The sequence below is a fragment of the Coregonus lavaretus genome (genome assembly GCF_964263955.1).
Source record: "Coregonus lavaretus genome assembly, chromosome: 7".
Classification (NCBI taxonomy): domain Eukaryota; kingdom Metazoa; phylum Chordata; class Actinopteri; order Salmoniformes; family Salmonidae; genus Coregonus; species Coregonus lavaretus.
The window spans coordinates 26,808,479-26,836,306 of NC_139994.1; the positions used below are offsets into that span (position 1 = coordinate 26,808,479).

Below are 27,828 nucleotides of genomic sequence, written 5' to 3' on the forward strand. Positions count from 1 at the left end.
TACCCTTTCCTGGGACGACCACGAGGTTTCTCTTCAAGCCTTGGTAGACTCTGGAGCCGCAGGTAACTTCATGGATGGGATCTGGGCGAAGGAGAATGGCGTTCCTTCTGAACCTCTAAGTGACCCCATAAGGGTTACTACGTTGGATAGAAGTCCTTTGGGATCTGGACTTGTCACTCGTGCCACTACCCCCTTACAAATTTCAGTTTCCCAACACAAGGAAGTGATGAACTTTCATCTGATCGCCTGTTCCGAGTTTCCTCTCGTCCTTGGCTATCCCTGGCTTCACAGCCATAACCCTCACATCGACTGGTCTGTGGGCACTATCAAGCAGTGGGGTCCCACGTGCCAAGCCACTTGTATCTTCCCGAGTTCCCAGAGTTCTCCTTCCGAGTCTCTAGAATCCATCGACTTGTCCCGAGTTCCCGAGTGTTACCATGACCTCAAACTGGTATTTAGCAAACAGAGGGCCACCAAACTACCACCCCATAGACCTTACGATTGCACCATCGACCTGTTGCCGGGGACCTGCCCTCCCAGGGGTCGGATCTTTTCCCTTTCTCCTCCCGAACGAGCTGCTATGGATACCTACATCAAGGACGCTCTGACAGCAGGCCTCATGCGTCCATCTACCTCGCCGGCGGGAGCAGGGTTTTTCTTTGTGGCCAAGAAAGACGGTGGATTACGATCTTGCATCGACTACCGGGGACTCAATGCCATAACCGTCCGTAACCGCTACCCGCTACCTCTTATGGCCACAGCCTTTGAGCTGCTCCAGGAAGCAGTTGTCTTCACTAAGCTTGACCTGCGGAACGCATACCATCTTGTGCGGATCAAACCCGGGGACGAGTGGAAGACCGCTTTCAACACGCCTACTGGTCACTACGAATACTCGGTGATGCCCTTCGGCCTGACCAACGCTCCGGCTGTGTTCCAAGCGCTCATAAACGATGTGCTTAGGGATATGCTTAACATCTTCGTGTTTGTGTACTTGGATGACATCCTCATCTTTTCGAGCTCCCTTCAAGAACACACTAAGCATGTCAGACAAGTGCTCAAACACCTCCTAGACAGCCATTTGTACGTTAAGCCGGAGAAGTGTCAATTCCATTCCTCTCGAGTACAATTCCTGGGATTTATAGTGGAACCCGGACGAGTCCAGATGGACCCCAAGAAGGTAGAGGCGGTAGCGGATTGGCCCACCCCCAAGTCCGTTAAGGAAGTTCAACGTTTCCTGGGCTTCACCAACTTTTACCGCAAGTTCATCAAGAACTTCAGCTCGGTGGCAGCCCCTCTCTCGGCGGTAACCAAGGGTGGCAACACAAGGTTTCTGTGGGGAAGAGAAGCTGAGACGGCCTTCCAAGGACTCAAGCAGCGCATCCTCTCTGCTCCCATCCTGACACTACCAACGGCGGAGGAACCTTTTGTGGTGGAGGTAGACGCATCAGAGGTTGGGGTTGGAGCTGTCCTGTCTCAGAGGGGTGAAGACAAGAAGCTTCATCCTTGCGCCTTCTTCTCTCACCGGCTTACCCCGGCCGAGAGGAATTACGATGTGGGGGATCGTGAACTCCTAGCGGTTATGATGGCATTGAAGGAATGGAGACACTGGCTCGAGGGGGCTTCTCAACCGTTTCAAGTGCTTACGGACCACAAGAATCTGGAGTATATCCAGCAGGCAAAGCGGTTGAACGCCAGACAAGCTCGATGGTCTCTTTTCTTCAGCCGATTTCAGTTTATCCTCACCTATAGACCCGGGTCGAAGAATCTCAAACCGGACGCCTTGTCACGAATCTACTCTCCTGCCATTCGAGAAGATACTGACATGACTGTCCTTCCGGCCGCTAAGATCGTGGCTCCGATCTCGTGGCAAGTGGAGGATACCGTGAAACAAGCTCAAGCCATCGAACCGGGCCCTGGTGGAGGTCCTGCTAATCGGTTGTTTGTTCCCAAGGCAGCAAGGTCCCAAGTCCTTCGGTGGGGGCACTCCTCTCGCCTCACCTGTCACCCGGGCGTAGGCCGCACCTTGGAGTTCATCCAGCGTAAGTTCTGGTGGCCCACCATGAAGGAAGACGTTGCCACTTTCATCAAGGCCTGTTCCGTGTGCTGCCAGGGCAAATCTTCTCACCTTCGCCCTCAAGGACTCCTTCACCCTCTATCTATTCCCCACCGACCCTGGTCCCATATCTCATTGGACTTTATTACTGGCCTTCCTCCATCCCATGGTAATACTATGATCCTAGTCATCATCGACAGGTTTTCTAAGGCGGCCAGGTTTGTTCCTTTGACCAAATTACCTTCTGCCAAGGAAACAGCTGAGTTGGTGATTTAACCATGTGTTCCGAGTCTTTGGGATCCCGCAAGATATGGTTTCCGACAGAGGTCCCCAGTTCGCCTCAAGGTTTTGGAAGGCCTTCTGCCAACTCATAGGGGCCACGGCCAGTTTATCTTCCGGGTACCATCCGGAGTCCAATGGCCAAACTGAGAGGATGAATCAGGAGCTGGAAACCACCCTCAGATGCATGGTTTCCAACAACCCGTCCACTTGGTCATCCTTCATTGTTTGGGCCGAGTACGCGCACAACACCTTGTGCTCCTCCTCCACTGGTATGTCCCCGCATGAGTGTCAGTTTGGCTATGCGCCTCTATTGTTCCCGGACCAGGAGGCAGAAGTCAGAGTGCCTTCAGCCTCGAGGTTCATCAGACGCTGTCGGCTTACGTGGAAGAAGGCACGTCTTAATCTTCTGCGTTCCTCTCAGCAGTACCAACGACAAGCCAACAGAGGTCGCCGTCCCGGTCCTACCCTGTACCCCGGCCAGAGAGTATGGCTCTCAACTAAGAACCTACCGCTACGGGTGGAGTCTCGCAAGCTGTCCCAGAGGTTCATCGGTCCCTTTAAGATTGCCAGGAGAGTCAATCCCGTTACTTTTCGCCTGCACTTACCCAGATCCCTTAAGATCAATCCAACATTTCACATTTCTTTATTAAAACCTGTTGTTTTTTCTCCCCTTATTCCGGCAGGCAGACCTCCCCCTCCGCCCCGTGTCATCGGTGGCCAGTCGGCTTATACCGTCCACCGGATACTGGATTCCCGCCGGGTGCAGCGGTCCTGGCAGTATCTGGTGGACTGGGAAGGCTACGGTCCCGAGGAGCGCTCCTGGGTTCCTGCCAAGGACATACTGGACCCTGACCTCATTCGTCAGTTCAGGGCCCTCCACCCTGAGAAGGCTGGTAGGAACGTCAGGAGCCGTTCCTAGGAGGGGGATTCTGTCAGGTTTTGGCCATGACTGTTCGGGTTTTGGTCACTAGATGTCCCCATTGCACCTTTTTTGTACCTTTTTGTTTTTTCTTGATCTAATTATTGTTTGCACCTGTAGGTCATTCCCTTGTTAGTATTTAAACCCTGTGTGTTCCTCAGTTCCTTGCTCAGTGTTTGTAAGTTAGCACCCAGCCCCAGCCCAAGCCTTGTGTTATATTGATATTTCTCTGGTGGGATTTTTCCAGAGGTTCTCTGGTTTAGTTCTTGTGTTTTGTTTGAGTAGTCTTTTGAGGTTTGTTTTTCCCTGCTGTTTTTTACCACTTTGTGGAGTTTCTTTGTTTTTTGGAGGTTTTCCTCTTTGTGCCTCTTGGCTTTATTTTTGGACATTGTGGATTTAGTTTCTTTGCCTGAAGATTTTGTTCTTTATTAAACCACCATCTCTAGTACTGCTGTGTCTGCCTCATCTTCTGGGTTCTGACAATTATTAGTGACTGTTTCTCGCACCGGGTCGTGACAGTATGTTGACGGTTTGTTGGTTTGCTCACAATCAGAGGAGATATGTCACGAGGACACTAGGGCATTGTGGATTTTTTGGCAGAAAATGGCCATAAAGTTTCCCTGAGTAAAATGCAATTATGCCGGAGCTCCGTTAAATATTTGGCTCATGACATTACTTCTGAGGGTCGCGCCCTCTCCAAAGACAGATTAGAGGCAATTAAAGCTTTGCCTAAACCTGTCACCAAGCAGCACATGATGTCTTTGTTGGGTGTGGCTGGTTACTGTCGTCCGTGGTTGAAAGACTATGCAGAGATAATTCAACCGCTGCAGGATTGTATTTATGAGAGAAAGATGGATGCGAGTGAAGTTGTGGTCTGGACTGATGAGGCTGAGGTTGCATTGGTAAAATTGAAACAAACATGAATGTCTACCCCTTGCTTGGGGTTGGCAGACCATAATAAACCCTTCCATCTCTTTGTTTCGGAGACGAGTGGGTTTAAGTCAGCAGTTTTGACACAGTATCCTGTTGGTTATTATTCTAAACGATTAGATAGTGTGATCAGGGGAATGGTTTCTTGTTTGACATCGGTAGCGGCTGCTACTGAAGCTGTTTTGGCATGTTCTGATATTATGTCTACCCTAGCCATCCATGTGCCCCATGCTGTGCACGCAATTATTACACAGGCAAAAACGGCTCATTTGACGCCTGCGAGACTGCTAGATTACATTCTGTTGACGATGTCTCGTTACTCTGAAACGATGTACAATTCTTAATAATTGAACTGGTGTTGAATTTCCACCACAATGCTAAACGTGTTTATGATAATTAATGGTCAATTACCGTGAGACCGACAGTTATTTGCTTGACAATCACCGCCTGACGGAATTTCGTGACCACCACAACCCTAGTCACAAGACAAGGTCATGGTTCTACACAGATGTCACAGTCATAAACTGACATCGTGGGATAAGTGGTCATGGTCATGTAGCCTCAGACGAGCAAATACACTAAGTTCAGTAAAGGTCACAGACAGATAAGTGGTCATGCTCATAAACAGTAGCACTAATGAAAGACCAATTGTTAAAACAGTAGGCCTATACAGCTTTAAGAGATACACTCTCAAGAGTATACAATGAAGGTCATTATCGCTATCATCATGAGACCAGAGGGTCATAGCAGAAATTATTGTTCATTCCAGTATGATGCTTACGCAGTGAACAAGTTATATTAATCACAGCACTCCATTTTGAAATCCACAGAAATTTGAACTGATACAGAAGGCTGCAATAAAGGCCAGTTTCTGCTGACAATGCAAAGTTAAATACATTCTAATGAAACTCCAAAGAAATGTCAAAATCTGTGTCATCTGCACTGTGTCATCTGGACTTTTCTGAGGCGGCTGGCGTGCCAGCGTGATCCGTTGCCCATCATGAATGTGGCGGGCCCCAGTTGTCGACTGACCTGCAAGGGGTCCAACCAGAATGAGGCCATTTTATTGCACCGCTGAGGCCTTTGGGCTCGGACCCAGTCTGACACTTGGATGATCAACTTCTTCACCCTGTGTGCCTTGTCGAAACGCTGTTTCATTGCTCTTTGGTGCCTGGTCACTGCCTGCTTTTCTTGGGTGCGCCTAGTCGCCGGTTATGCTACTCTCTGTGTTCTAAGTCTGTCCAGTGGCATTTCCATCTCACGACCTAGCATGAGGGATGCCGGGGAGACCTGTGTTGTTGTGTGTTTGCTTGCTCTGTATTGCATTAGCGTTTGATTCAAAGCAGTTTGGAACGTGCACGCCTGGACCAGGTTCGCTCTGATGCCGTTCTTCAGCGTTTGGTTGAAGCGTTCCACCCCTCCGTTACCTTGTGGGTTGTAGTAGGCTGTGCGGATGTGTTTGAGTCCCTTGTTGCTGAGATATGAGGAGAACTCGGCAGAGGTTAGCTGGGGCCCATTGTCCGTGGTAAGGGTGAGGGGTAGGTCCCACCTTGTGAACAGGCTGTCTAAGATGTCCACGATGGCCTGTGCTGTGACAGTTCCGACAGGAACCACTTCTGGCCATTTAGAGTGGAGGTCATACACCACCACCAGGAAGCGCTGATGGTGAGGGACTGCGTGTCCATGGATCTCGCCACAGATGTCCAGTTGGATGTGCTCCCAGGGGCGGGACGGCCTTGCGAGAGGCTGCAGGGGGGGGGGGGTGGGGCGGACTGTCCTGTTATCCCACTGAGGAGGCATGCAGCACAATCCCTGACCAGGGCTTCAATGTCGTGGTCAATGCCTGGCCACCACACAAGGTCTCAACATCGCTGTTTGACCTTCACTATGCCCAAGTGAACCTCGTGCGCCATGGATAGAACACGCGCACGCAGGCCACTCGGGACCACAGTGCAAAACCCTCGAGAGACACAGACTTCTTCCCAGCAAGAAAGTTTGTGCTTCAACCTGGCGAAAGTCACCAGCTCTTCCAGCACATGTGCTGGCCATCCAGTGCGTATGTAGGTGCGCAGGGTAGACAGTGAGGGATCCTGTTCCGATGCTTGCTTCAGCTCCCCCAGTGAGACGACTGACTGAAGGGGAGCATAGAGCATTTGTACGAGCTCTGTTTCGTTGTCGTCTGGCAAGACGGTCGGAGTAGGAGCGTCAAAGGAGCGTGAGAGGAGGTCTGCCACCACGTTATCCCTCCCCGGAGTGAACTTCAGCTGATAGTCATACTGTCTGAGGCGGTCGGCCCATCTGTGCAGCCGAAGTGGCTTGTGGCCAGTTCCTGACGCCGACAGTAGCGTCGTGAGGGACTGGTGGTCGGTTCGGAGCGTGAACAGCAAGCCATATAGGTAGAGGTGCCACCTTTCGCACGCCCCGACACAGGCCAGTGCCTCTCGTTCGCCCACAGAGTACCGTTGTTCTGTGGGGCTCAGGGCCCTTGAGGCGAATGCTACGGGCCTCTCAATGCCATTCTGCAGCTGTGAGAGGACAGCTCCTAGTGCTCCAGCAGAGGCGTCACATTTGACAATGGTGGGGCAGACGGGGTCAAAGTGAGCCAAGACTGGGGCTGTGGTGAGCTGGCTCTTCAGTGAGCGGACCGCATCTGAGCAGGCTGCCGTCCAGGACCATGGCTCGTCCTTCTTGAGGAGCTGGCAAAGGGGCGCTGTGGTCTGAGAGTAGTGGGGCAGAAACCGGAGGTAGTAGGCTGTCATGCCCAAGAATGAGGCCACCGGGATCTGGTGGACGACTTCAATGTTCGACATGAGTGGGGCAATGCCTTTGGCCGACAGGCGGAACCCCACAAACTTGATGACTGGAGCTGCAAAGGTGCACTTTCCACTGTTAAGGGTCAGGTTGTTCCGCAGTAGAGCACTGAATACTCTGTGGAGTCGATAATCATGGATGTGGAGGTCAGGGCCGTGGACCACGATGTCATCAAGATAAACTGCCACCCCAGGTATTCCAGCGAGGATGGTCCTCATCACCTTCTGGAAGCAGCTGGGGGCGGAGCTAAGTCCAAAAGGCATGCGTGTATATCTGAACAAAGGCTGTGAGGTCTCTGCCAGCTGCATGGAGGAGTACCTGAAGATTTCCGTGTGTTCATGTTGAGAGTGAGATGAAAATAAGGGCCTGTTCTGGGTGGAGCTAGTAGCTGGGCCAGAACAACACACTTTCGCAAAGTGATTGTATTTTGAACAGTTCTTGCATATTTTTGGGCAGTTTGAAGCCCTTGAATTGTGAGAGCTAGCCCCACAGTTGCCACAGCTACTTCTGTTTGTTTGTCTGTGTGCCTGCTGCACGGGCATACCGGTGTCTGTGTTCATGCAGCTATCGACGTGCGCAGCACGTGATCGTTGTAGTGCGCCTGCTCGGGCTGAAGTTGCTGTGTGAGAATGGCCGAGTGTATGCTGCAGAGCTGTCTGTTAGCATAGTAGAGCATTCCAACGCCGCTTCAACCTGGAGTGCTATTTTAATAGCTCCATCTAGTTGTAAATTATCCGATTCCAAAAGCAGTTTCTCCCTTGTCTGTTCACATAATGTCCCCTCTATCAACTGATCCCTGATGATCTCGTCCTGAAGTGTCCCATAGTTACAAGAGCTAGCCAAATCCCTCCGATTAGCCACGTAGCTTTGAATGGACTCACCCGGCCGTTGGTGTCTTTTCCGGAGGAGCACTCGCTCTTTCCCGGCGAAGTGGTTCCGTAGGAGGCTGACTGCAGCAGTGAATGTAGGAGCCGATGCAAGCGCTCTGAAAATCCTCTGTACCGAGGCAGTGACGGAGCAGTGCTGTCCTCCGCTTGTCGGAGATTGTAGAAAACGTCCATAGCTTCGAGATAAGTGTTAAAACTTTCAAGCCAGTTATTCCACGGGACTGGAGGTTCATCAGGCATGGCGAGGAATGGTGCTGGCGGTGGTAAGCTGAATTCAGCCATCTTCGTCGCCAATGTTATATCTAGCCTAGCTGTAGAAGAACGCACATCTGCACAGTTTCACATTGTACATCACTCTGTCGTTTAATGACATGTGCCACTCATTCTCACAACCCATTCATCCGTAAAGCAGCACACTGTTGTAAGCCATAACAACGTACAGTACGACGTACAGCACGTCATCTCATACATAACACTATCCCCTAAAAAAATTACAAAATATAAAGTACCATGTGGTGCCAAGAAGTTGTCAAGGGAATAACATCAGTTGAATCAGTTCACATAAACACCAACCTTTGCCATGTAATTTCTAAGTAAATACCTTGTAAATGGTGTGGTATTGTACTGTGAAATAAACACACACTCTGCCCTCATTTTTTTAGATTATATTTCCATTGGTTGTGCACTGTGGTTTGCGGTAGGATAACCTGATTCTAGATCTGTGGTTAATGACAATTTCTTACATAGGCTTCTTCAAGCAGATAGATAGTCATAGACATAGTACCCCCATGTGGTGAGAGAATTACCTTGCAGCTCTCGTCGTTGTCCATGCGGTGGGGTAGGAGGAACGAGAAGACATTGAGGGGGCCGTCACACACCTCGACCGTCTGGTTGACATCCTGACAGCTGGTGATCACTACATAGTAGTGGGTAGGGACCGGAGCCGAGACTGCGGCGTACCTGGGGGTCACAGTCATTAGCAGTCACTTTTATGAAGATACAGGCAAGCACACAAACACCCACACAAACACCACACCCGGAAGGGCGGTAGGTAGCCTTGCTGTTAAGAGCGTTGGGCCAGTAACCAAATGGTCGCTGGTTCAATTCCCAGAGCAGGCAAGGTGAAAATTCTGCCGTTCTTGAGCAAAGCAGTTAACCCCCAACAAGAACTGCTCCCTGAGTGCTGATAGTGTCAATTAAGGTAGCCCCCTGCACCTCTCTGATTCAGAGGGGTTGGGTTAAATGCAGAAGACACATTTTGGTTGAATGCATTGAGTTGTACAACTGACTACGTATCCCCCTTTCCATTTACACAGAAAGACGCACTGTTGCAGGCACAAAAACAAACCTGACCTGGTTGGTGTTAGTTTTTTTAATCGCTTTGCTACTATTTTCACAATTGTGTGGTGAATGTTCTAAACTCTTAGTACAAAACTCCAAACTGGTAACACTTGTTACGGAGCCAGTCTTACATTCAAAACGTTTTATTGTGCATTCATTTTGTTTGTAGACATCTTTCACCACACAGCCATTGATCCAAAATGTTTACTGTGAAATATAATGAGTACATTGGTCTAATCACCAAAACACAGCATAATGATATCTTCTCAATTTAGTTATTTTAACAACCAGTTAATCCAATAGCAAAACATGTAAGATACATGTTTCAAAATTGCCCTTTTAATGTAGTATGCTACAGTACTGTACATTACAGTACATTACACTGTTTTCACATTAGGCAATACACTTGCACTACCCATAAAAATTTACTGAACATCAAATGTCCATAATTTCTATCCCATGTGTGATCAAAGGTGGGATCATTGAAGACATCTTTCACAATGTAATCAAAGTAAAGAAATGAAAAAATAAAGGTTTTCCAGGCACTAGTTTGCATCAAGCCTGTCTTGAGCATTTGGCCATTGGTTCTCATCCAAATCGCAGTAAATATCCTCATTGTTCATGCACATGTGGAAAAACCCGGCGAATCCAAGTCTGACATACAGTACCAGTCAAAAGATTGGACACACCTACTCGTTCAAGGGTTTTTCTTTATTTTTACTATTTTCTACATTGTAGATAGTGAAGACATCAAACTTGGAGTGGCCATCACAAAGCCCTGACCTCAATCCTATAGAACATTTGTGGGCAGAACTGAAAAAGCGTGTGCAAGCAAGGAGGCCTACAAACCTGACTCAGTTACACCAGCTCTGTCAGGAGGAATGGGCCAAAATTCACCCAACTTATTGTGGGAAGCTTGTGGAAGGCTACCCGAAACGTTTGACCCAAGTTAAACAATTTAAAGGCAATGCTACCAAATATTAACATTTACATTTACATCATTTAGCAAATACTAATTGAGTGTATGTACACTTCTGGGATTTTTGCTCACCGTTCTTGTGATCATTTTGACCCCACAGGGTGAGATCTTGCGTGGAGCCCCAGATCGAGGAAGATTATCAGTGGTCTTTTATGTCTTCCATTTCCTAATAATTGCTCCCACAGTTGATTACTTTAAACCAAGCTGCTTACCTATTGCAGATTCAGTCTTCCCAGCCTGGTGCAGGTCTACAATTTTGTTTCTGGTGTCCTTTGACAGCTCTTTGGTCTTGGCCATAGTGGAGTTTGTAGTGTGACTGTTTGAGGTTGTGGACAGGTGTCTTTTATACTGATAACAAGTTCAAACAGGTGCCATTAATACAGGTAACGAGTGGAGGACAGAGGAGCCTGTGATTTTCTGGATTTTGTTTTCTCATTTTGTCTGTCATAGTTGATGTGTACCTATGATGAAAATTACAGGCCTCTCTCATCTTTTTAAGTGGGAGAACTTGCACAATTGGTGGCTGACTAAATACTTTTTTCCCCCACTGTACAAACACAAGCATTTCTGATCTTGTCAATATCAGATTTAAAATAAAATCTAAATAGTCATCATCATAGTAGTGCATTTAAGCAATAAGGCCAGAGGAGGTGTGATATATGGCCAATATACCATGGCTTGGATTTCAATTAAAGGGCTTGGATTTCAATTAAAAGCAGTCGGATTAAGTAATAGTAAAATGTATTTTAACAAAAGAGAAGAGAATCATATCAAAAGTAAAGTGAGCTTTGAATTGTGAAAGGTAATTACTTTATATGAACATTGCAATCTGAAACATGTATTTCTAGATGAAACACTGATTACATTTGGTGAAAAAGTGACTATGATTTTGTGTGTTGTACTTAGTCAATTGAACGTTTGTTTAGAGTTTTGAAACAACTGCCTTTTTGATGATCATTCATAGTTTTGTACTAAGAGTTGGGAAAATGTACCACATACTTGTGAAAATTGCACCAAAGCGAAAAAAAAAACGGTATTACTGTATAAAAACAGCATGCCAGTTACAACGCACTGAAAAAAATGTGCGTGAACCAGAATGAGGCTCTCTCTTCACTATATTGTTACTGCACTGAGGAATTACCATCTTCAGACAATGTTTGTATAATTTATCTGCAGATAATCGATGTCTGGAGCTCAAAAAGCAATAGTAAAAGTATGCAAATCAGGGAGCCAAATGAACGGCTCGTTCACATATGCGATTCTCTTACCTAAAAGAGACGTTTAAAAAGAGCTGTTTGTTCACGAAAGACCCATCACTCCTGGCTACAAACGGTGTGATAGACAAACGCCCGCACCACACAGACAGAAAGGGGCAATATCGCTGTAAATTAATAGGCAGATATTGTGTTAGGTTTGCTTTTTAAGCCGATAGTGGCAAACCAGGGGTGGGATAATGTCAATGTTGCATTGGTTAGATAGTAGCTGGGAGCTTGCTGTGTCTGATACTTGTCAGATTTGTTTACGACAGTTTGCGGTGGAACACGTGAAAATTGCATGTAGTTTCATGATTGTTTGGCGGCTACTCATAGGTGGTCTGCAAGCTACTGGTAGCTCTCAATCGACCTGTTGGAGACCCTTGATTAATTATGTAAAACCCCAAATGAATCCAGATCACTCCAGTTGAACAGCCATAACCATATGAACATAAAAATACAATAACACAAAACATGATCCCCTTTGATTGTAACATCTTACAAACACAGGTCAAAGGGCAACACCTTGGCCTGTCACTAGGGCTGGGAATTGCCAGGGACCTCACGATATTATCACGATACTTAGGTGCCAATACAATTTGTATTGCAATTCTCACGACATAACATTGCTCACCATATGTCTGCTGCAGAGAGACAAGAGAGAGCATGAGAAAACAAGTTTTGATCAGTCATGGAAATAAAAGTGCTGAAAACATGTTGGCTCACTATTTTTTTTAAAGCCGGAGAACAAGCTATAGGATGAAAAATACCGGCGTTTTGGTGCAGGTATAGCCGACTAGCACTAGCTAACAATACCTACAGCTACCTACCACTGCCTATAGTAGCAAAATGGATACTTGGGAGTCAAATATAGATATAATATCTTCCAAAAATAGAATTGTGATATGTAACAGTATTTTTCCCCCATCACTACCTGTCACCTGTAGCCCTTTTTTCTGCAGTCAATTACCAAATGCGCCCTCTTTGGCCTCATGGGTGGAATGTTATTAATATTTTTCATAATTTCATAATTAATAACGTTTTTTTAACAAATCAAATCCGGTGTTTCTATGTCAAATAGTTTTGTTATATTTCAGTCTCCTGTGATGTACAGTATATAAAGTGTAATTTTGGGATACAAAATCAAAATTGAATACATTTCTACTCTATATCTGACATGGTACTGGTGTCTTCTTTTTTTAAGCCCCTAGCTACAGTATGTATGTGAAGTGTATACTTTTGTTTCAAAGAATCACTCTGTGTGACCCTGATTTAGCCCACTGCAGTAATGTGAATCTAGCATTCGTCTACCGATCGTTCAGCGAGCTATGTTTTAGGGATATCTGACTGCCTACATTTTTCATGGGATTCTCCATGTAAAATCGGTGCACACTCGGTTCGCAAATTACGTTCAGAGGTGCTAAGTGCAAACGCTATTGGTCTGAGTCCTTACTCTTTGATCATCACGGTGGTGTCCCGGAGGCCATCGTAGTTGTTGTCAAAGATGGGACCGGTGACCACATTGATGCCGTTATTCTCCTCTGCGTAGCGCTTGAGAAGAGTCCCCTGGAGGTAGCTCCATACTTCTGCAGAGTTGAAGGACAACGACAAATGTTAGTTGAAGAACCAAAACAAATGTTAGCTAACATTGTCTGTAAATCCCCTGTTGCATGAATGCATTTAGGAGGTTATAAGAAATCATGAACTGAAATTAATGCTTATAGCCAGCCTTGAAAAATACTCTCTATACTGCATCTGTGTATAGCATTTTGTGAATACATGTTATTAATGTGCTATTACACCTTGTGAATTATAGCAGGGCACCTTGTATGCATCTCAAAAGCCAAAGGCTGGTCTGATCTTGATGCACATTCCTTCAAGAAGAAGTACAAGTCATGCCCTGCACTAAAACTCCCCAGACAAGGGAACTCCCCTTCACATCCTTCTCTATAATCATTCACCACCAGGCTTCACTGAGGCTCTCTCTTTGTGTGTATGTGTGTGCGTGTGTGCGTGCGTGTGTGCGTGCGTGTGTGTGCGGGTACTGGACATCTCTCTCCAGTGAGAGGACAATGGGTGTCAGCCTGTCCCTTCTCTCCCAGACCTGAGGTCATCAGACTAGCCTCCCTCCTCACTCACCCTCCTACTTCTCCCTCCACACATTAGCATGGCCAGTCCAAGCAAAGATGCAGCACAAGAGTCACAGAGGGCCACATGTACTATATACTATGTGATTGGTAACTGTAATAGCTTTGCAGGGAAGCATCAACCAGAGAAAAACAGAAAGTGAGCAACAAGGATCTCCTTAGAGAACCTATAACTACAAACTGCTTAACAAAACGCAGTGCCAGATTTATAAAGCATTTGAACCAGCATTTTCAAAGGGGTTGGATATACAAATAAAAAAGATAAATAAATTATTATAAGTATACATTCAAGCAATAATACATGAGAGGCCATGTGTTATGACATTTTTATCATGGCTGTGAAGTGGTCATAGCCACGAGAAACCACCTGTTGTATAAAAATAAATGAATACTCACTTTTGAATGCAGGGTACATGGGAACGGTGTTCGTGATCAGTGATGCATCATATTTTGATTCAGGAGACATGGCCAGCTCTAGCATAAAAAATACAAACATATACTTTAATTTACCTCCCATTTAGGCCTGGAACAAAAGCCTGCACACCCTGTAGCTCCCCAAGACCAGGGTCATCTTCATTAGGTATGAAAATAAGTGAAACGAGAGATACTGTCTGAACTTGTCCAATAAGATACGCTTGTTTTCGTTTTGCATTGCAAAATGTTTTGCTTCAGTGTGCCTTAATGAACATGACCCAGGGTGGGCTAGTGTGCGACCCACCTGGTGGATAGAGGAAGCCATAGGAGATGTCGGTGTCCTGGCTGTAGGTGGTGCAGGCCAGGCTGTGTTCAGGAGGGACCCGCATGTCTGCTCTCACACACTTACTCACTGGCTCAGGCTCAGGGATGGGTGTGACTTCATCCTGGAAGGGAACACGTTGTCATTAGTAACACATTGTGAAATCCCATCGTAAAATGAGAGAGAAGTGGTATACAAACACCCAATACAGTGTTGCTGTATGTGATTGGGGCCATGTCATTATTTGATATTTGTGTGCTGGATCGTGTCTAGATCTGTATAGGGTTCTGTTAGGTTAGTGTTACGCAAGTCCCTATCCAGGCTCTCTCCCCCCAATAAAGCAAAACCACGCTCATTCTAATACAAAATGCAATTAACCAGTTGAGTCAAATACCAAAATAACATTTACGATCTCCCAACAGGACTACTAATTGTTTTCACACATACTAATTGTTTTCACACTTGCTACTCACTGCAACCATTCAAGTAAACAGAGACATTTCAAAAGAGCTTTGAAAAGATATGACCTAATGCAATGTTTCCCAAATGGTGGCTCCGGACAGACTGGTAGGTCATAGCCAGTCCCTGACCAAACGTTATTAATGATGAAATTATGAAAAATATTGGGCTGTGGCTATGCTATTTTTTTGTGTGTCTATTCTGTGGGTAACAAGCCTTATGTGGGTCACAATTCAAAAACCATTCTGCAACCACTGATCAACGAATCAACATGCCCCAGGTCTGAGGATAAGCTCTCAAATCATATGGATCGAGTCATTAAATGACTCGAGGTCAGTTTCATTTCTTGTGTTCCATGTGATGAATAGCCTACTTGTTTGGGCACTGTGAATGACGTCCATAGGGGCATGGAGAGTTCCTGGCTGTATCCACTGATGAAGTCACTGTGGAGGAGGAGGCTATACGTCGTTTGGAAAAGAACCGCTGGTCGACCGAAGGGGAGGTGTGTGGCGTCTGTGAAAACACCAATTCATCAAGCAAGGAGGGCAGTAGTTAACCTGGGCTCGAAATCAGTCACTTTGTATTTTAATTCTACAGTATAGTACTATTTTTATTTTATATTGTCTGAATATTGCATGTTGCATGCATATTGCAATTTTCTGGTTCTTCTCATCTTTTTAATTACAGAATGTAAAAAATATGTTTTCACATGTAGACACTGATATGATGCTGGTCAAGTGCTGGTTAACAAACTGGATAGTTTTTTGTTTTTGTTTTAGCTTTCGACTTACCTGAGTGTTATTGTTTCATCCAAAGTTCTAAGTTCGTTAGCTGGTTCAATACTAACGTCCAGAATCCCCTGGCTAGTGTTTTTGGAGCATGTAGCAATGCTAGTGGAAACGGATTGTGTCAGTTAGCACACTAGCATTAGTATTAGCATTAGCATTTGCATTAGTTAGTGCATTCAAAAGCATGGGGGAAATGTGTTGGAGCTGGCTGGAGACACTCAGGAGTGGAAAATGAACGTGTGTACAAAGTGTAAACGCTCTGCACTACGGGTTCTCAACCAATCACATTCACATTGTCATGGTGCGTCTGTAACCGAGTTGAGTTGATAAAGCTTCAGCTTGAAATACTACCACCTGTGCCATTTAATTGCTTTTCGGTGGCTAAGCTGGCTAAGGTGTTTTAAGAGGACAGTCACGTGTATTTGCGAGACAGAGTGGGCTTGTGAGCGAGGAAGCAAAGCTGACAAGCAAAGCTGTTAAGCAAGTAGCATGCCGCCGGTTACAGTGGTGCCGTGCCCCCGGATCTGCAGTTGCACTCAGCTCAACGGCTGGGGTTGCAATGGACTGAGAGGGGCGAGTGTAACCGAGTTTAGTTGATAAAGCTCACAACTCAGCTTGAAATACCCCCACCAGCGTCATGGACGTGATACGAGAGGGTGGTCACATGTGTATGGGAAACAGAAGACACAAGATCAATCCCAGTAGCGGACGTGTGAGCGAGGAAGCAAAGCTGTTAAGTCACACAGTGCCACCGGTTACACATCAGGCAGTTGCTAAGCTCTTAGTCACTCAGTAAGCGGGAAAGTCAGGGTATGAGTTTAAGAATAGTTAAAGGGATAGTTCACCCAAATTACAAAATAACATAGTTTCCTTACCCAGTGAGCAGTTTATGGACAAGGTAAGACAGCAATCCATGCTTTGGTTTTGTTTCCCTGGCCATTTGTGTCCAAAAACCAATGCATGTCAATATCCCCAATATTAGCATTTTTCGCGTTTCATGTCAGACTAGGCCAGTTATAATACTTTTGAATGCACTGCTAACTGATACAATCTTTCACATAAACTGTTAGCCAGAAGATTCTGGAGGTTGATAAATTACCAGCTAACAAACTTAAAAATGGTTTGGATGTCTCCACAACACCCTAGGTAAGTGGAAAATAAGCTAAAACGTCAAAAAAGTTAACTATCACTTTAAGTAAACTATAACGGAACACACTCTAAAAGATAGACACTTACCATCTGCTGCTGGGCTGAATCTCTGATTGTTCTCCTCTACTTTGTTCTGAAACAGAGGAACAGAGACCTTAAATGCCCAGTGCAGTCAAAAATGTGATTTTCCTTTGTTTTATATATATATATATATTTCCACACTATGAGGATGGAATAATACTGTGAAATTGTGACAATTATGATAATGCCCTTTTAGTGTAAGAGCTGTTTGAAAAGACTTCCTGAAATTTCAGCCTGTTTTAGTGGGATGGAGTTTTGGCATGCCCGGTGGCATCACCAGGCGATAAATTAGTTATTAGACCAATAAGAAAGAGAGTTCCAAACCTCTCTGCCAATAACAGCTCGTTTTCAGTTTTCCCTTACTCAGACCAGTCCCAGACAGTCCTAGCTAAATTCTTGCTTGAGAAATTGCTATTTGGAATGGATCCCAACCCTGGTCCTCTGTAGCTCAATTGGTACAGCATGGCGCTTGTAACGCCAGGGTAGTGGGTTCGATCCCCGGGACCAACCATACGTAAAAATGTATGCACACATGACTGTAAGTCGCTTTGGATAAAAGCGTCTGCTGAATTGCATATTATATTATTATATTATAAAACACTTTGAGTTGGTTTCCACTCATGACCTCACCACTGACCTCAGGTTTCCACTCATGACCTCACCACTGACCTCATTGTCACAGCTACATCGCAGGTCGTAGGTTATGGCAGAGGTGATGTCAGAGGTGGTGGGTGCGGTCACTTCTTTTGGCATGATGGGTGTGAAAGGAGGGGCTTTCAGCATGTCATTCAGACTGCCATGGGTTCCATTGTTAGGGGCAGGGGTCAAGCCCAGGAGGTCTGAGAAAGGGCATATGAGATGGACATTTCCACAGAAACTTTATATTTCCTAGTTATTAAATATCTCTTGTAAATATTGGTTTCAGAGTAATCAGTGGTGCCAACAAATAAGCTCATAATAGCACTTAATAAGTACAGAAAGAAATCGTACCACACATGACATTGTACAACTCGATATTTTCAAATTCTGCCACTTTTGTCTGGAACATAAAGCTTGGTCCATAGCCCAAAAAGATTGTCTATACAGGGAACAAACATTGGAAACAATGTAAGCACAAGCAGCTAAGAATACAATATGTGAAAAATGTTGCACTGACAGAATGTTAATTTAAGGGGTTTACCCGCATACTGGTGATCTTATTGTCAAATCCGTGGTCACCAAAGAAACCACATCTCCCAGGATGCCTCCTGTTTTCAGGCACTTTCCTGCATCACATAGAAAGAATATACAAAATAAAAAGCATTACACAAATACCAATTCGTCCCCAAATTCCATATAACGCTTTTTAACTTAATCTAGTTGAGTTGATAGTACTAGTAGTGTAGAAAAATACAGTACTTGGCAATGTGCCACTTTCTCTCCATGAGTAAGTGGACAGCCTCAATTCTGCGGTTGTTGGCGTAGTGAAGCCGTTTCGGGAGATGTTGTTTCAAGTAAGGCTTAAAGTGCTGGTTTGGCATTTTACACTGAAAAACAAGGTCATTACATGGACTCTGTGACCACACGTAGATTACTTACTGTAAGTTCTACACAGCCAGCAAAATATCTAACAAAAACATAATAATTGTTTAGTTTTGTTCATTTTTCATGTGCACTTACTGTAAGATTTGCCACAACTACTTTTGGGTCATCTGAAAAAAGTAAACATAAAAAGTCAAACAGATACATAGGAAAAAATTAACTAGAACGAAATAAATATGTGTGAACACATTCTAGTTCATGAATCTAGCCTGCTATGTCCATTCTCTTACAGTACTGTGTAACTCACAGGTGGTTGATTTGGGATCCCGGGCCCGGATTCTCCCAAGAGATCCAGGGATCAGATTGATCTCATCCACGTTCACAGGATAGGTACTGAGGAACTCAGTCCTATCACAGTGGGCCTCCTCCATTCCTAGGGGGAGAAAGAGATAAGTTACGCATAAGCCAAGGTTAGTAAATATTTCCCATGGAACAAAAGTTGACATGGGACATCAAAATAACATCATTTTATGCTTGTAAAATGGTTTTCTGGTTGCAGAGACATCAGATTACAACAAGGTAAATATGGATATTTTCACAATGTTATCAAGACATCAGGGAAAGACATCAGGTTTTGGTGTTAAGTCAGTTAACCAGAGTAGACATAGGCTAGTGCAGATACAATTCAAAATGGTGGTCCTTGTGGTCCGTTCTTCCATACCATGGTCTCCAACAACGATGATGTTGACACAGCGGTGTAGGTTCATCTGCTTCAGGCCGTTCATCAGCTGACCAATGACATTATCAATCTCCCTCAGGGGGTTGTCCAACTACAGCACACAAAACACACAATGGTTACTACAGTAAGTAATGCCTTCAAGAACAAGCTCTGGACTTTGTCAATTGTGGTTCATGATAACATTTTACCTGTATTTACAGTATCAATGTTTAAATATCACTAAAGTTAGAGAGCGCAACATGATTTAGCTCTTTAGCCCATTAAGATGAGGCTCTTACGTGACACATCCTCCCCAACACCCACCCCGCCCCATAGCAACCATGAACCATCTCTGGCCTAATTTCGTCCACCAGCCGGCTCTCGCTCGCTCTCTCTGTCGAACCAATTCGAGCCTGGGGATGAAGTTATCTCTGGCCCAATCAGAGGCGCTCACCTCGTTGCTGAAGGGCCCCAGTCTGTGTCCGAACGTGTCGGGCTGCTCTGAGTGGACAGCATATACATAGGGCCTAAAGACAGCACACAGACACACATCTCAACCACTGACCTCAGTACAGTACAGTAGCTTGCTTCTCTATTCAGTATCTATTAATGCTCTTATATATATTAATGCCCCCCCCCCCCCCCAAATTAGTCCATCTCTGAGTGTTTTGGGGAAATTTGGTTGGGAAAATTGGTGGAAGTGAGTTTGGCACAAGTTGATGTTAATATTAAATGAGCATTGGGGATGAATATCTAACCTCTCATCGTCAGGAAGACTTAGCCAACGTAAGATGGTCAGGATTCTCCTCTCCAGTGGAATCACCCTGCAACAACACAGACATGTCAGTCAAGTATACTTGCCGGTATCTCATGGTTTAGAATAACTACATGTTATGGGGTAAAACATTTTCGCAAAAACCCAAAAGGGTGTCAAAACGTAGAAATATCCACCAAAGTGTTCGTCTGGCAGTCTAACACGTGGCTCTCATGTGTATATACTAATTAGCAAAACTAGCTAGCAAAACAAGCTGGGCTCTACGCTACCATGCTTTGAAAGCTCAATGGACAATGTGTCTGCTTGTATGGGGGGTATTGTTTGTAAAGATGTGGTGTAGGAAGGACCACCTCCCTCGTGCTTATTAGGTCATAGATATGCAAATGATTTGCATTATTTCACAAGTAAAATAACAACTTCCATACTTCCAGTCATTTTTTTAACTGGTACCGGGTTACCTTCAGATGAGTCCTGTGACACCATCATGTTCGTGAGAGTCTCCCCTTTCAATATTAGATTTTTGGGATGTCTCCTGGTCTGACAAACAGTGCTGTGGCGCTGGCACTTTCCACCGCAGATGCGGAAGGCAGACATAGGCGGATGCGGTGGATTGAGACGCAGCCCATACAAAGATATAAGCTACAGTTATAAACTGATATCTCTAGCCTAAACAGACAGATTTTGATGGGGAATTTTTTTTAATGTTTATTAATTGACGCACGGGTTCCTCAATCGACAGGTTTCATTTTGCTCTAACAGGCCACTGTAGTTGAAGGTCGAAATAGTCATTGACAAAGTGACCAAGTTAACTCACCATGGCCAGAAGAAGGTGCCTGCCTTCACCCCTTGCTTCTCCGCAGTGATCCAGATCTACAGACATACAGGGAAACAGGCAATGTTCCAAGCTCAGATATAAAACATGAGGCATACAGTATGCAAAAAATCCATTCACTTATTATCTTATCCATTCCTAACCACTTGATACTGCTCCAAGTTGTTATCTTACACTACAAATGTAATTGTGATTCTGCACAAATATTGGTGTATTTCCCTAAGTTTAAAAACTGTGTAACTGTGAAGAATTTGACAGTATCTATACACTCACAGGTTGGCCACCCCACCAGCGGTGGTTCAGTTTCTCCCTCCCTCTCAGGTTGAAATTGGCGTCAAACACGGGGTCATGCATGGAGTTGCCCACTATTCCATGAGACTCTGGGTAAAGCCCCTTAAAAACATCACAACTCACAGAGTTACCAGAGAAACATAATTGAAACAATGATCTGTTTAAAAGTTGTTACAATGTTATTGTAAAGTTGTTACAATGTATATAGAAATGTATTGGAAACCATCTAATTAAAAACATATTTTATTTCAAGTTTCAATAAAACAGTGGTATATTCATATGGCATCAGAATAAGTAAACATACCGTGGCAAGAGTATACAAATTGGGGAAAGTTTTGGAGGGGTACACCGGTCGCATGTAGGGTGCATGAGTGCCACATGTTCCTATATGGAAATAAATGAGCCAATGATCAGTAGCCTAGAAACTTTCATCACACTGCTTGAAATCTAAACACATCCATTCTGATCTTAAACATAATAGTAGAGTAGAGTAGAGTAGACCCCTATGCCTTCTAGAGAGTTTTTCCTAGCCACTGTGCTTCTGCCTCTGCATTGCTTGCACTTTGGGGTTTTAGGCTGGGTATCTGTAAGGCACTTTGTGACAACTGCTAATGTAAAAAACGACTTTATAAAATAAATGTGATTGCCATGCAAATTGCCTGGGTACTTCACCTTTTCTGCCTTCAACACCATTAGCTACAGTATGGCCTATCTAGTGTCAGGATGTGAGTGGGAGTGAATTACGTAGTTTCTCCATGTTGGGGATCACCGCTTTGCCCTTTTTCATGTAGGAGGCCCGGAACCCATCCACCGACAGCATGATCAGAGGAGGGCGGATAAAACTGTGAATAACGATCAAATACTGTAAAGCTGTCATGGAAAATTAACTGTTGACGTGATGTCACTTCTTTATTTTACACAAATTCTATGGGAACCATATGGCCTAGTAGTGTTAGGTCAAAAGGTACCCACAGGGCTACTGGTTCCAGTCCAAGTTGGAGGTGTCTGCTCAACTGCTGCCCCTTTCCCCAGACCATAAAGCCATTGTCACTGTTTCTAAGGATAAAATCATAAATAATAAGAAAACATTTATTGGGTTTTTGATTCAAACTTACCCTGCAGGGCATTCAGGGCCTGTGATCTCCTCACACTCATCGTCCACCCATTTAGTGTCTTCTGCAATAGGAGAATTTGAAAATTAAAAGTTTAGCACATGATCTAGTAAAATTGTCTGTTGCCGGTGCATCGGAATTTGATTCAAAAGAAGAATTCTCCTCAAATTTCCTTTCGATACCATGTAGAATGCAAAAGTAACATTGTATATGCGACTCACAGCTTGCACTTTTTAGCGGTTCATTGTAGAGCAAACAACATATGTGAAGCTAATGCACTTCTGTCCAAAGGAAAATGCAAGACAAGAACCCAAAGCCCACATCCTACGTCACCTTCTAACCAACTGCCTTCCCATTTGGGTCCCAATACGGAATGAACTGACCTAAATTCACTTTCTTCAACAGTGAATACATCTTCATACATCCCTAGTTTGAGTGTGTACCGTTGCAGAGGGCTTTGTAGTTGGTGCAGCAGTCTCCTTTCTCCAGACAGTCTTCTGAGCAGTGGCATGCATGCTCATCATTCCTGGTCTCCCCACAGCGATCTTCACTGCACTCAAAGCCACCCGCTGCACCAGGGAAGGGACATAACAGCCTGTATTCAGCACCAACAACTAGCTACAACAGGACCATAGTCATGACTCATGCACACAAATCAATCAGAAAGCAAATTCAATATCAGCCATTGTGTAATTTGGTGTACATTATTTTCAACAGTAGTGGATGGTTATAATCTGTGCATATTGGGGATTGTAAAATGGGCAGTTCGAGCCCTGATTGCTGATTGGCTGAAAGCCATGGTATATCAGACCGTATACCAAGAGTATGACAAAACATTTATTTTTACTGCTGTAATTATGTTGGTAACCAGTTTATAATAGCAATAAGGCACCTCGGGTGTTTGTGGTATACAGCAATTATACAGCGGCTAAGGGCTGTATCCAGGCACTCCGTGTTGCGTCGTGCATAAGAACAGCCCTTAGTCGTGGTATATTGGCCATATACTACACCCCCTCGGGCCTTATTGCTTAATTATACCATAGCACCACAGTAAGAGATACAGTAAGAGAAAATAGTTAAAAGACAAGCTGGTACACAAACCTGTTTTTAAACAGTGCTCATCGAAATCTGAGCAGCAGCTGTAGTAGGTTTTGCACAAGTTGTCACATCTGCAACCTGGCGGTAAAGCTTCCTCCAATTCAAAACATCTGCCCGTACATGATCCTGCTGAGCTAACCCACAGGGAGTCTGAAATAGCTGGGACAAGAGAACACCATTAGCACAATGCTAAAGAGACATGCCAACTCCATGTGACTCTGACACAACTTCCATGGATGTGTCCTAATACAGATCCCATATTCACTAGAAAACACAGTTTGTGTGTTGCACATAATAAGCTCTGGCGTTATGACAAGACGAAGGCTAAGGCGACCAGGCTGCAGAAAATGTAACGTCAATCTTAAATATTGGGTTACTACTGTAAGTATATTAGCCTACTGTACCAGAAAAATATGGAAGAAAATGAACAGTGGTGATGCCATAGGACAATTTCCATCCTCGAAGGGACAGTTATATTATCCTCTATTTTATTCTACTGTAATAAAACCATTATTATCCAATTGAGTGTCAGGGCAGGAAAGGCCAGATGTCAACACATTGATTCATGTCTCACTTTTGGTTTGTGGCGGAGATCCTGCATCTTCTCCAGGTCGACTTGCTTGAAAGACATATGCCACACTAACACTGGATCCCGTAAGGAGTGCGACGAGAACAACTACCTGAGAATAAGAGATAGACATCATCCTAAAGCTGTTCACGCAACATCAGCATCAAGGAGTCAAGACTAGAACATCAGGTAATCCACCTGATGAATTCAAACAAATCCCAAAATAATGTTCTACTAGTGCGAAAATACCAGTTATAGGTAGGTACCGTGACAACTTAGATATTTGTATACTGGTTGATGTCAACTACATTCAAATACTCAAGCTGAGCATGATTTAGCCTACACTGTACATTTACAGCAAAATCAAGAGCACCTCAAATAGGCTATTTTAAAGTATTTGACCTATAGCCTATATTTGCCTCTGGTCTGACCATAGTACCTTCATATTGACAAATATTCTGTTACTAGTGTATGTATGTGTTGAGCTTGAAATATGATTAAACAATCCTTGAAGAGAGGAACGTAATATTTTTTTTTGCTTGATGTACTCCTTAAAATTCATCACAACAAGTGGTTGGTTGCCTTTTGTTATTCCACAAACAGCCCACGGATTGACGCAGTTTGAAGAGAGGTTTGTTTTTCTAATGGAGGACAGAAAAGCTGAATTTATGTATAGTAACTTTATTATCATGGCAAAATATTTCATACACAAATATCGCTTTTTAAAAACTATCCCCATGTTCGATGTATTTTGAACGAGGTAGTGTAATATAAACAATCCTTGAAATTAGTTCAATCCAAACAAGCCCTTTGTCTTTAATAATCTTTGTAAGTTGATCCCTGAATCATGTGTATTTGATTAGATTTTTTTATTTGTTTTTGTACAAGTTTGCTCGGCTATTGAAACCAATCTTTTCATATGTGAAATTTTCTGGGGGGGGGGGGGGGGGGGGGGGGGGAGGGAATAAATAAACATCTCAATTAGATGCTGATAATTAAGTCAATTAAGAGAAGACTTAAATGAATGTGATTAATTATTGGCTAATCAATCTGAACAGACGATTCCTGTCACTCATTTGCATCAATATTGTTTCAAGTTCATCTGAACTGTTGCAGTTAAACTGATACATCTGACACATAGGCCTGCCTATTCAGTTTCAGTTGAAACATTCAAAAAATAGCTGGCATCAATTAAGATGTATGAAAAATAATTAGTCACAGAACATAATGGAGCCTTACATGACAAAATATTAATCATTAGCCAATTAACATGTTTACTTTCCCGGGTAAACAAGTGCGTGTGCCACTATTTACAGACTATAGCCTACCGACAATTAGGCTATTCATCAATTGTTTATTTTCGTTTAAGACAATATGTTAATGCCTAGGAAGAATAATTACATACGTTTTGTTATAGCTCGCTTGCAAAATCTGGACGCCTGTCTATACGATTCAAAGAACAATTTCTTCCCTACACGAATCAATCTGTTGCAAGGAAGCATTTTGCATTTTGTCAGGTTGTCCAAAAGAAGTCCAAGAATTTCAAGACTACATTTCAGAATACAACAATTATGCAACAATTTTACCGTACCAATTTTCCCAGTAACATGTTCCAAATTGCGTATCCTCCTCTTTAGTATTCCCCAAAAGAGTCAAAAAATGGTGGACAAAGTCCACCTCTGACCGTTCTGAATCGATGACTAGGGCGTATGTGTTCAGCGCTGTTGAGTTGTCTTGCTCAATTTTCTTTTTGCTGCAAACCAATGCGGATTAAGTAATGGTGACAGCTGCACTGTGGTACAATGGTGCTGCTGGCAGATGTTCTGTAAACCATAGTCAGCACTAAACTGTGGGTTTACTCGACCCGCGCAATGACTGAGGGAGAGGGAGAGGGAGAGAGAGGCGCTCAGAGAGAGGGGGTGGGTTTTTATAAAAACTTTCTCTACTACAGCTTATGTTGAAATGACAGCTGTAAAATCATGTAGCTGCCAAATTTGAGAAAACACCACACCAAGAACTTGTTTGGAAAAGGCCATGGGAGCATATGCGAAATTGCCGCGGGGGATGGGCCCCCCCCCCATATTCTGAAAAGGTCGACTGTCCCCCCCAATAATTTATTTAAAATGTATATATGTATATATTAAAATGTATATATTTATATATTATTTGGGGGGTTTGTGGGCCCCCTGGGGGTCGGGGCAACCCAGATAGTATATGAACACGTCATAAGCAATGTCAAAATGTATAGAATTGCAGGAAATTAGCTTTAATGGTCAACTTTGGGCACGAAAAAAAGAAATGGGGTGTGCCTTTTGTGGTTCATCGATGTGTGATTCTGGTCATGTGCGCCGCGACCAACATAGCTAGTTTGTTAGCTAAGCTAGCCACTTGTAGCTAGCCAGTAACTCCTCCAGTATGTGTTCATGTCATTTCACTGGATTTGTTTTTGGACGGAAGCTGTAGAGATCGGTAAGAAATGGTACTTCTGTAGCCAAATATCTTATTCATTCCTTTTTGGGGGGTTTTAAGCATGAAATGACCTGGTTTGATGGTGCATTGATCAGTTATACAGTTTAAAGCGGTTATAAACTCGCCAGTGTTTGCAGATTTCTATGAAATATGACCTATAATTAATTACAATATGAGTGAAATCGTTTTCTTTCCAAAAAATGTTAATTAAGTATGTTAAACAGCAGCTTTTCTGTGTTGGAATGGTGTGGGCGCACCCCAACAACAGAATGGTGTGAGCGTATACCAGTCATACAAAATATTCCTGCGAGTAGAACGCTGATTGGCCAGCTCACCCTCCTCTATGAGGAAATAGCAAGCATTTTTTAAACAGTCTGTTTGAGATACAAGTTTGAGGTGGGGTTTTTGAAGTGTTTTTTTCTCCTATTTATGCTTTGGCAACAAATATGAGTATAGGATTTTCTCACTGCCCCATGGCAAAATGTGTATAATTGCAGAAAAGTAGCTTTAAAACTGCCAAATTGTCTCTCAGACGCATGACAAAATGTGTAGAATAGCATTATAAAACTGCAAATGTTTCTCTCTGCCCAATGGCAAAATGTGTTGAAATGCAGGAAGTAAGCGGTTTTCCTGATGGGGGGCCTTTCACTTATCCTTCCACTTATACTGTGCTTTCAAAATACCCCTCAATATACCCCTCAAAATAAGCCTCAAGAAAGGCATAATAAGTCATGTCAAACTGTGTAGAATTGCAGGAAATGCGTTTTAAAATGTACCAAAAACATTGCATGGGAGGGTGAGCGCACAGGGTGATTCCATGTTTATCCCGAGGATGAGGACACATTGAGATAACAGATAGGGCTGTACTGTTTGTCAGATATGGCATGTGCCCCCTTGTCGACCTCTACTTGTGGTGCTAGGGATTTGACTTGAAATTGACACCTTATTGAAATATATTTTGGAAATGCATGGTAAAGCACTCCTCTTGCCCTTTATAATTGCCTGTGTACTTATGCATTTCATTCATCAAGTCCAAAAAGCAAAGAAAACAGTATTTTGATACTGAACAGGGTAACACATATTTGAGGTATGAGTCCTCGATTTCATTCACTACAACAAATACGCCCCATTCGGTATAGTTTACTAATCATTATGTTCTGTTTACTGAGTCAAAGGGGATGTCACAATGCAAAGGGAACATTTACTCAATGCTTCTCTCAAGGCTGTCCCAGAAGTATAGAGGGTTCAAACAGCCCACAGGGGCATCTTTCAGTGCATGCTGATATACAGTACAGTACATAATGTTATATTCCATTCATTTCACAGGGGCTCTAATCCACAGCATTATAAAGATGACAATGTTACCAATACTGTTTTTTTATTCTGGGAGTCAAACCCTTTACAGGAGGCTCTCTGTCGCTGCTTTACTGTTTGAAACTAATCAGGACAACCTTTGCTTGAGGGCATCCACTTCCTAAAATGTACTCCGATGTTATGAAATATTTATGAAACAATGGTCTTTTATTCAGCCGTTGGAGGCTTAGGGAGTCATGGGTAGCTGTTGAAAGACACTGCATTAAGACTAAAAGCTTGCCCTGTCTTATTAGGCTATTTGGCCTCTGGAGCGGA

The 27,828-nt window shown here is 43.9% G+C and overlaps 1 protein-coding gene across 7 annotated transcripts in view; it reads right to left on the reverse strand.

The window, feature by feature from the left end:
• LOC311132640 (autotaxin-like) overlaps window positions 1-25,612 on the reverse strand; it is a 37,747-nt gene extending 12,135 nt beyond the window's left edge. For 2 of the 7 annotated variants that reach the window (XM_084165894.1, XM_084165892.1), the window contains exons 1-26: window positions 25,322-25,612; window positions 23,737-23,842; window positions 23,166-23,321; window positions 22,508-22,633; window positions 22,068-22,128; window positions 21,925-22,008; window positions 21,697-21,794; window positions 21,257-21,336; window positions 20,935-21,054; window positions 20,644-20,699; window positions 19,813-19,878; window positions 19,509-19,581; window positions 19,058-19,166; window positions 18,644-18,769; window positions 18,475-18,506; window positions 18,214-18,341; window positions 17,996-18,080; window positions 17,806-17,893; window positions 17,485-17,654; window positions 16,822-16,867; window positions 16,461-16,517; window positions 15,171-15,310; window positions 14,321-14,462; window positions 13,999-14,076; window positions 12,909-13,041; window positions 8,689-8,842 (exon numbers count right to left, since the gene is read on the reverse strand). In XM_084165894.1, the coding sequence (XP_084022020.1) occupies window positions 8,689-8,842; window positions 12,909-13,041; window positions 13,999-14,076; window positions 14,321-14,462; window positions 15,171-15,310; window positions 16,461-16,517; window positions 16,822-16,867; window positions 17,485-17,654; window positions 17,806-17,893; window positions 17,996-18,080; window positions 18,214-18,341; window positions 18,475-18,506; window positions 18,644-18,769; window positions 19,058-19,166; window positions 19,509-19,581; window positions 19,813-19,878; window positions 20,644-20,699; window positions 20,935-21,054; window positions 21,257-21,336; window positions 21,697-21,794; window positions 21,925-22,008; window positions 22,068-22,128; window positions 22,508-22,633; window positions 23,166-23,321; window positions 23,737-23,842; window positions 25,322-25,339 (2,532 nt within the window). In that variant the 5' untranslated portion in view covers window positions 25,340-25,612. The remainder of the gene's footprint in view (window positions 1-8,688; window positions 8,843-12,908; window positions 13,042-13,998; window positions 14,077-14,320; window positions 14,463-15,170; window positions 15,311-16,460; window positions 16,518-16,821; window positions 16,868-17,484; window positions 17,655-17,805; window positions 17,894-17,995; window positions 18,081-18,213; window positions 18,342-18,474; window positions 18,507-18,643; window positions 18,770-19,057; window positions 19,167-19,508; window positions 19,582-19,812; window positions 19,879-20,643; window positions 20,700-20,934; window positions 21,055-21,256; window positions 21,337-21,696; window positions 21,795-21,924; window positions 22,009-22,067; window positions 22,129-22,507; window positions 22,634-23,165; window positions 23,322-23,736; window positions 23,843-25,321) is intronic. The other 5 variants (XM_084165897.1, XM_084165895.1, XM_084165896.1 and 2 more) reach the window with 3 other exon arrangements.
• Between the last annotated feature and the right edge of the window lie 2,216 nt (window positions 25,613-27,828).